The 9,691-nt window shown below is 37.2% G+C and overlaps 1 protein-coding gene across 1 annotated transcript; it reads left to right on the plus strand.

Moving 5' to 3' along the window:
* Positions 1–528: 528 nt before the first annotated feature.
* mafa (MAF bZIP transcription factor a) lies at positions 529–3,024 on the plus strand. The gene has a single exon (XM_079374080.1). It carries the CDS (start codon positions 890–892, stop codon positions 1,865–1,867), a length of 978 nt encoding a protein of 325 aa, XP_079230206.1. The 5' UTR covers positions 529–889; the 3' UTR covers positions 1,868–3,024.
* Positions 3,025–9,691: the final 6,667 nt, after the last annotated feature.

A 9,691-nucleotide genomic window follows, 5' to 3' on the forward strand; every position in this document is an offset into this window, starting at 1 on the left:
TTTCAAAAGGCCCATTTATCCAAGAACATCCCTAACTTTAATTATTTGCAAATAATTATATTAATTGAAATGATTTAATTTCCATTATAACAGTAATAATGTTGTATTATAAATTAGGGTTTATGTGTTGTGTATTACTTTTTACATGTTAATTTAGGCACAACAATAATTTAAGTTAGACATTTAGTAATTATTTTATAAAGATTATGTCGAAAAATCAGTTGTTATCCTCCTGACTTATCCTACTATCCTACTAACTGCATAATATTAGAAATGTAAAAAAAAACACGTCCTTAGTAAAGTAATAGAATTGAACATTTTGAAAAAAGGAAGGACGGAAGAGTTAAACGTTCGAAGTCCATTCAGCTCTTTTCTCCAGAATTTCCAAAATGACAGTCAGCTGACGAGAAAAGTTTTGGTTTCCGAACTATGTTAACGAGCTCTGAGATTCAGCGACCCCATTGGCTCGCTCCGAACCTCACGTCACGGCAGCTATAAAACTCAGCAATGCTTTTAAACTGTACTGTAGTGTGTCGAGTTTAGAAACACTCTCAGCAAGCGCACTTCTTTTATGTTCCACTCACCCGTTTGACCACGATGATGTCTGCTCACGAGGAGTCACCATAGTGTTAAATGTTTGAAATCCAAGGCCGCTGAAATTCACTTGTAAAGAGAGGAGAAACAGATCAGATGCATTTTTTGCAATAGACTGTGCCAACGAGAGCTCATAATCTGGAGTTAGGAGAGCAGTGCAAAGTCCTGTGCAGTCTCTGTTTTCCTGCTAAGAGTAAAGTATTTAAACATCGTCAAGCTGGCTCACTCTCTCCCGACCCAGCCCGCTTTGACAGCTGCTCTTCACCCGCTCTGGAGGACGGTCAGCAGCAAGAGGATGGCATCAGAGCTGGCACTGAGCAGCTCCGACCTGCCCACCAGTCCCCTGGCCATGGAATATGTTAATGACTTCGATCTGATGAAGTTTGAGGTGAAGAAAGAGCCACTGGAGCCCGATCGCAGCATCAGCCAGTGCAGCCGCCTGATCGCCGGGGGCTCCCTGTCTTCCACCCCGATGAGCACGCCCTGCAGCTCGGTTCCCTCTTCCCCAAGCTTCTCGGAGGCCAGCCCTGGCTCCGGGGGCGAGCAGAAGGCGCACCTGGATGATTTCTACTGGATGACCGGCTATCAGCAGCAGCTCAACCCGGAGGCGTTGGGCTTCAGTCCCGAGGACGCGGTTGAAGCGCTGATCAGCAGCACACATCAGCTCCAGAGCTTCGACGGCTATGCTAGAGGGCAGCAATTCAGTAGCGCAGCCGGCGCGGGAGGCGCCATGGCCGGGGAGGAGATGGGTTCCGCCGCCGCGGTGGTGTCCGCAGTCATCGCCGCCGCTGCAGCGCAGAACGGGGCACCTCACCACCATCACCACCATCATCACCACAGCCACCACCAGCAGCACCAAACCCCAGGGATCCAGTCCAGCAACAACTCCTCTGCCACCCACCACCAGCACTCCCACCTGGATGACCGCTTCTCGGACGAGCAACTCGTTACCATGTCCGTACGGGAGCTCAACCGGCAGCTGCGCGGCGTCGGCAAAGAGGAGGTGATCCGACTCAAACAGAAGAGGAGAACCCTCAAAAACAGAGGCTATGCCCAGTCGTGTCGCTACAAGAGGGTCCAGCAGAGGCACGTATTGGAGGGCGAGAAGACACAGCTCATGCAGCAGGTGGACCACCTCAAACAAGAGATCTCCAGACTGGTGCGTGAGAGAGACGCGTACAAAGAGAAGTACGAGAAGCTCGTGAGCAGCGGCTTCCGAGAAAACTCATCGAGCAGCGATAACAACCCCTCATCCCCGGAGTTTTTCATGTGAGTGCCCTAAAAAGCCTAACAAAGAAACCAATAAAGTTTTTAAAAGTTTTGTTTTTCAGTTCTGGGGGTTGTTAGATCAAGGCTGACTTTTTTTTTTTTTTTTTTTTTTTTAAGCACTGAAGTCAGTTCTTCTTGAGTTTTGGAGGCTTGTTGTACAACCAAACAGAATATATGCATTTATATTGTTCTCTAAATTAGTTAATATTTTGATGTGTATGCATATTAATATTTTGATGCGTATGCATATACACTCATGATGTTGACCTTCATTCACCTTTTGCATTTTTTTTGACAAATATGAAAGTTTGCTATTTTTATTTTTACACATATATATTTTGCTCTTTTGCCAAAGTCCAAGGATTTTTTTCCCCCTCCATTATCATCTCATGCCTTCTGCTTGCTGTTTTGTGACTTTACATGAGAATCTATTGACTATATAAAGAGACATGTCATTGAAGTGCCTGCATGCTGGACATGCATGGTCTTTTTGTTTGTTCTTTATGCCCCCTCTGTTTTTTTATGTGCTTGAAAATGAACTTCCACTTGGAAAAGAACTTCTGCTCAGCATGGCATTCATACATTTCTTTCATTTCCCAATCACTTTTTTGGAATACGGACTAAAAAAGTGAAAGGAGCATCATGCCATCATCCTCCCCATGAAAAAGTTGATCCATACAGTTAATTCTCTGTTGAGAGCCAACTGGAAGCAATGTTGCGAGGGAGAGAACAAGGACCTGGTTTCTAAAAGGAGTTCTCCCTCTGGGACTTAAACAGTGTTGTTGCTAAAATCGGTTTGTGTATTTAATGTCACACCATTGCATTTTGATAACTCTGGAATGAACTACTTTTCTTACTACTCTTTTCTTTTCTTTTTTTGCATCATATAAGAACAGTTAGAGGTAGTACATGCCACAGGTTGACACGGAGAAGGTGACTTAGAGTTTAGATGTTGCCTGTTTCTTTTTGTTAGAAGTTTGGGAAGGCTCCGAGTTTGCATACAGCTGGATTTTTATCATGCGTAACTTGAGCTTTTTGCAGCATGTACTTGCAATGAAAACAACAGTTTGACAGTTGTAGTTCCTGTTGTAGCCTGCCATTTACTGTATTTTTAAACCAAAGTATTAAAGTAGAATTTTAAGTCAACATGGAAAATTATACATTCAGAAAAAAATAAATAAATACATGATATAAAATCTGACCTATTTGGAATGAGTTGCACTAAATGTAGCTTGTAGCAAATTATATATAACATATTGGAAGCTATCTAGAACGCTAATTTAAAAGGCACCCGTCATGGCTTTGCTGAAAACTAAAGGATATAATCTTATTTAGATTTTTATTGTCAAGCAGGACTCGATTTTCTTTCTTTCTTTCTTTCTTTCTTTCTTTCTTTCTTTCTTTCTTTCTTTCTTTCTTTCTTTCTTTCTTTCTTTCTGTTGTTAATAAATTCATTATTTACATGGCAATAATGTAGTAATCAATATTAAAATGTCTGGACATTGTTTTATGGTCAGGGATTGATACCCTGCTTGTATAAAATCAGGATATACCGTTCATCAATAAATTCTTAAAACTGTTAATTATTATTTTTTTTATATATATATATATATTTTGCTGTGCAAAATTATTTTACCCACTAACCATATGTGATGTTCATATATGCTTACTTTCATTTCATACATTTATAATGATATGCAATAAAATGCAATTTGGGCCACTTAAAGTCTGCTTTCTCTGGATGTTGTTTGTTAAAGTTTTTTTTTATTTTATTTTTTATTAGTTGTTTAAATCATAACTCTTGTTAGTAGTCCAGTGCATGCATTACGCAAAACATGTTTGTCATCTTAATAATAGACAGTCTAGCGCAAGATTCAGACTGAAACTATGTAAACAGCATTTGCTCTTATCATATAGTTGTTTGACTCAAAAGACAACTAACACTACAAAGTGCAAATTTTCTCAAGATGTATGGCAATTTTACTCCAAACACTATCTCATAAATTCTCCAGTTTTCTCTGGAAAAGACTACAGGATTACAGGGCTTTTAGCACATAATGTTTGATAGAGTTTAAATAATGAATTTTATGGCAGACAACGCTGGAACATTCCAAAGTTCAACACCATCTCAATGCAATGGACTTTGCTTTATGTTTAAAATGAAGTTATAGCACCACTGTAGGTGTCACATTTCCATCTCTCTTTAGTAACACAAGATAAATTGTGGATTAATTGATAAAAGCTATCCCTTTTAACTGGGTGCAGGTTGTGCGTGCTGTGTTGCACAGACGTCTCAGTGCACAGAACAGTCCTTGAAACTCCTGGAACAGCTGTTTGGATAGGTCTTGAGTTACAAAAATAAGAGAGTCATTTAACTGCAAATATAAATGGTTGAAGTTCTGAAAAAACAGCATGTTTACGCATCCGCCTGAGACATGTTTATATGAGGGCAGAGTTGCATGAGCGCAGGTACTAGGGGTTCTCAATTGGTGAGCCGTAGGTCTGTTCTGAGAAGTCTGCGATAAACGCAAATAGTAAAAATAATAATAATAATAATAATCATATTTATAAAAAAACAGTAAAATAACACTTTGAAACACTGAGCTAAATTTAGCCACATTCACAAAGTTTTTTTTTTCTTTTTTTTTTTACAAAATATGATTTTCAGTTTTCCTCTTCAGTTTGTTACGTTAACAATGTTGCATATTGCTGGGCTTAAGCAGTTGATGTTAATATTAATAAATTCAAATTGTTTGATTTTAAGGACACTTTGTTTACCTTTGCATGATAAACTATTTAGCTTAAGTGTTATAATATTAAATTCCGAGACAAAATAATTTGAGAACCACTGTACTAGTGAATGTTTTTGGAGGGCAGAGTGAACATTCACATCCTGTAAATGTGTGCAAGAAAAAACAAATAAATATATAAAGCAAAAACACAGGCATACAAAATAGTTCCACCAAAAGAAAGGTCATTTATTCTTCATCAAGATTAACAAGGGTCGGTTTGTTCTGAGATTTGTTCTTTAATTACTAATTTTGTGCCTTTCCTCCATGTGAAGGAGACGGCTTTGTCGTCCACCTCTCCTGAAACAAGAGCTGTGGAGGAGGGAACAGGAGATCGGGCGAGAGAGTATAGCTGGAGAGTTGAAATGATTTTCCTAATGATTAATCACTCAGAAAGGGGCTGACTTGAGCAGTGTAAAAATTATAAATCATGAATATGTGTGGCTCCAGCTGTATCCAAACTGGGCTTTTAGCATGCGTGCGAAAACGGCAATTTGTTAAAAATCTCTCTTATGTGCACACATTTTAGTACTCTGAGTTGGCAAAACCCTAGACATCTCCTTAAACTTAGTGTGCACTGTAGAAATGAAGGAAAGCACAAACTGTAACTTGACATTCTCATGATTTTATCTGCTTTCTTGAATTTGAAATTTATTAACATTGTCCTAAACATTAAGCTTTAAGTTACTTAAAATCTTGTTGTTACAGCTGGGCTTTTATGATCCTCATTTTTGAAAATATGTTTATTTATTCTTATTATTTTCATCATTGTTTAATGTTCTATTCTTACTGAGTCTCTGTAAGAGTGAGTCCAGGCTTTAGTGAAGGTGTATTTCAGTGTTTGAGTGTATGTGTGTGCAGAGGAGGTCAAGTGAGCGAGATGTAGAAACGTGCACAGTCATTACATAGATCTTTACCCTCAGGGGAGACCTTATTCATTTCCTGTGCCAGTCCTTAAGTCAAACGCATACGCACATAGGCATAACACTCTTCCTATGGATCCGCAGCTACCTTTCATCCATTTTCACTTTTAATCAGCTAACAACTAACAGCTTTGCTCAACAAATTTGCCCACCGATTTTGCATTATTTCGATTAGTTGACTTAATGCAATTGCACGGTCATCAATACCCATGTACATTGCAGGCTGTATTGAAGCTTTATTAGTATGTCACGTCATGTACACTAAATATACATGACGTCATGACAGATAGATAGACAGACAGACAGATGAACAGTTCAGTTTTGGAAGTCTTTTGGCTTGTGAGTGACGCGGGTGAACTTGAGAAAGAGCTTTCGGAAAGATGTGCACACACTTTGAAACTGTGTGCCAGAGTATTGGGGTTTTCCAGAGATGCAGAGACGCAGTAAAGATGAAGATGATGCATGTATGATACACAGAGCAAGTGAGACATCTTTGAATTAAAAGTATTTACTTAGTCTTTTATTTGGGCAATTATATGCAGTTCTAAATTAATAAAAATGCAGTTTACAATGGAAAGCATAATGAACATCAGTTTAGAGAAATATCACCTGAATTCAGTATAATAAATTTGACAGCTTCCTTTTTTGGGGGGGGAAGTGTTGACAAGTGCATGTCAATAAATTCTCAGAAATGTGCATGCAGAGAGAGAATATTTCCAGCCATTTTCTGGGTGATATGTAAAATCATCTGTAATCTAATTTCCTCAGTTGATAATGAACATTTCACATAATTTACATTTATATTTGCAGTGTGCCTAACAAATGTAGTGTTGAGCCTTTAATGTGAATGCTATAATATTTGTTTGTCAGTATTCATTAAATTAATTTAATAGGGGTTAATTTGCGAAGTTGTTTTATTTTATCTACAGCCAGCATTACAACTGACCATATTACCTCTTATCTTTTTTGCAAGTTTCTCTCATATTTGTAATTTAGACATTTAGGCCACTGAGAATAAAAAAAAGATAAACTGTGAAATTCAGTTCCTCTTCATAATGTATGGCCTTTACATGCGGTTCTTGTGTTTCTGTGAAACACCTGTGTGTGTTGAATTACCGTAACATTTTGAATAATTTTCTTTCACACAATTTTTTTTTCCCCCTCATCCTGTTCCTGGGTAAAGGGTGCAGTCTGCATGTGCCTTGAGCATTATTACACTGAGCTCGTCCTATGTGTGAGGTAAATTTAGGTTTGACATAGCCTTGCCATTTTAGATTATCTAACTTTTTTATGTTTCCTTCCAGACAGAATATTCTATTTCTGTGATGAATGGCATCCTGAACTCTGTTTTGAAGCGATCATTTATCATGACTGAGTTAGAATTAAAATCGAAACGAGAGTAAAATATGATTTTGGAGTTTAATGTGTACATTATAGTGTATTGGAATTGCATAAAATGCATGTAAATGACTCTGCACTCACACAACATACACCGTACTGTCACACCTTTGACTACTTAAAAAAAAAAAAAAAATTTAAATAAAAAAATAAAGAATAAATAAAACTAAAATAAAATAAAAATGTCGAGCAAATATATATATATATATATATATATATATATATATATATATATATATATATATATAATTTAACTGTGAAGTAATTATGTGTCTTAAAAGAGTTCAAATGTAGACTGCACAGTGGAAAATAAATATTCTATAATAACTATAATCAGAGTACATGGCATATGTGTACACTGAAAATTCCAAGACACACACACCAACTTTCCCCTCTAAAAAAATGGATGTCAGTTTCCATCAGTAATAAAAATTAAATACATTGAAACAGTAACAGTGTTATTTCATTACTGTAAAACTAGATTGAAAAATAGATATTGAAGAAAATATTGTTGTGTATTCTGTTATTTCATTATAGATGCACACCTCGGTGGAACCTATTCATCAGAAAACTAATACTGTCAGATGAAGCTTTATTTTTTCAGTGCAGATTAATCAAATATGAACAACTTGCAGTTTTTATGTCTCTGACTGTTTATATTTGACATAAATATTGCATAATATAATAGTTTAATAATATAATTTCAGTTTATAGTACAATCTCTTCACAAAGATCACTATGAAAATTGTGTTACATCATGATGAAGTCACAATTTCCATTTAGTTTGTGGTTTATTATGACATCTCTGTCTTTCTCTTTCTCTGTCAGGTCTTCCAGAAAGTTCCTTCATCTGTGACTGTGAGCCCTCTGAGCCTCTGAGCCTGGCCTTGATGAGGTAAAACAATTTCACCCGTATGTCTGACATACAACATGACAACGGTAATGTTAACACATACAATAACTGAATAGTGAGGAAGAAAAAAAAAAGTTTAGATCAAATAATAAAATGCAGTGATCTTGTATAGGAATCCAAAAGTGCCTTAATATAATTTATAAAGTGCATTAATATTTCTTAGGACAATAATCTGATAATCTATATATTTTTTTTTGTTTGTTTTTAACAATGACTGAGTACTTTACGTTGTATCTGAAGTCTGCCTCACAGTGAGCCTGGTGCTTCCTGAAGTGCTGTACAAAACATTTTTCTCACTTTACACCAGACTAAAAGCAAGTGTAAATTCACCTTCCCATAGGCCGAACTCTCATTGCTGGGGTGATGGATTTCTGAAAGCCCAGCTGAAGCACAATCCATCTTTCTCCAGGCTCAGTGTGTACTCTTGTAGGACTACACCAATGACATCTCACTGGAGCACCTCGTGCACCTCGCTCTTGGGCAGAGGCTGCTCTCTGAGCTGTCAGGGATTAAGGTGTTTGTACGGTACATTGCTGAATCATAAAAGTGCTTTTAGTTACCAAAGTTCTCCATATTCACTGTGGCCTGACCAACCATGACTGATTCAAAGGCACTGCGACTTCTAGAACAAGGCTAAAAGTCAGAAATCTTGTGTCCTCTGTGTTGGGTTATAATGCAGATATAAAAAAAGTTTTAGAAAATGGATAGTTTTAGGCTTAATCTGAATGGATGAGTCATATACATACCCACATTGTGATGTGCAGCGGTGCTCATGTATGCAGGTCTCTTCCTGTCTGTTCTTTTACTAATACATTCAAATAAAAATGACATACAATACTTAATAAATAAATTAATAAACAAACTAACTAACAAAAGCAGTCATGATTAATTCTATAGTTTTGCTCTTATTGCTACACAACACTAAAATATATTATTTTGTAGATTTCAGATATTGTGGATGAGGTTGAATACTGGAAGATACTGTGATCAGTATTATCAATAGTGTTGCTAAAGCTGTTGCTGCCACTGTGCAGTAAACACAATAAATTCACTAGCACTAATCACTAGTGGCTTAAATCATTCATTCATTTATGAATAATCTTGTTTTGGTGCTGTTAGCCAAATTGAATGGATTTATTTATTTTTTTTTCTTAACATGCTTCCCAAACACTCACCCTTCTGCTGTCAGTTAGACAAAAAGATGGACAATGGTTGAAATGGTCGGGACGATCAAATATAAATAATATATGGCACAGCACCACAGAGTAACATTGTTTCTACCTATGTTTTCACCTAGGCATTATTTAGTTATAGTTGTCTCTGTATATTAAGGTGGAATATGATCAATTATTTGACTAGTACAAAAACCTCCACTCTTCACCTTTATATGATTAACAAGGTAAATATGTCATCTAGTTATTCTTGAATCTTTGTCAGGAGGTCTGATGAAGGTTTACCCTTTAGTTTCCCATACCTTCGTATCCTTAGCATGTTCCCTTTCCTCTGTCTCTCTCATACTAATCTGCATAATGAGGATGAGATGTTAATGTCATGCCGCCCTTCCCATAATGCTCTGTGTTCCCGTCCCCATTGTCTTTAAGTAGAGCACAGGATCAGGGCTGGCCAGGCTCCAGCCTCACTTAACTTCACCAGGGAAAAATGAGACAGAGCTGTCGGAGATGACAAGGACAAATCAGCGTTCAATGAAGTGCTTTAAGTGCTGTTGTTTCCAACAGCCATCGGAGCGGCTGTGAATTAGTTGCCCTTTAAAGGCGGCCGAGGAAATGTGCTGGATAAACACTTAG

Source organism: Barbus barbus (genome assembly GCF_936440315.1).
Source record: "Barbus barbus genome assembly, chromosome: 23".
Taxonomy (NCBI): Eukaryota; Metazoa; Chordata; class Actinopteri; order Cypriniformes; family Cyprinidae; genus Barbus; species Barbus barbus.

Bases quoted from the DNA above. Each gene is read 5' to 3' on its own strand.
- mafa (XM_079374080.1), top strand. From the start codon at position 890: ATGGCATCAGAGCTGGCACTGAGCAGCTCCGACCTGCCCACCAGTCCC.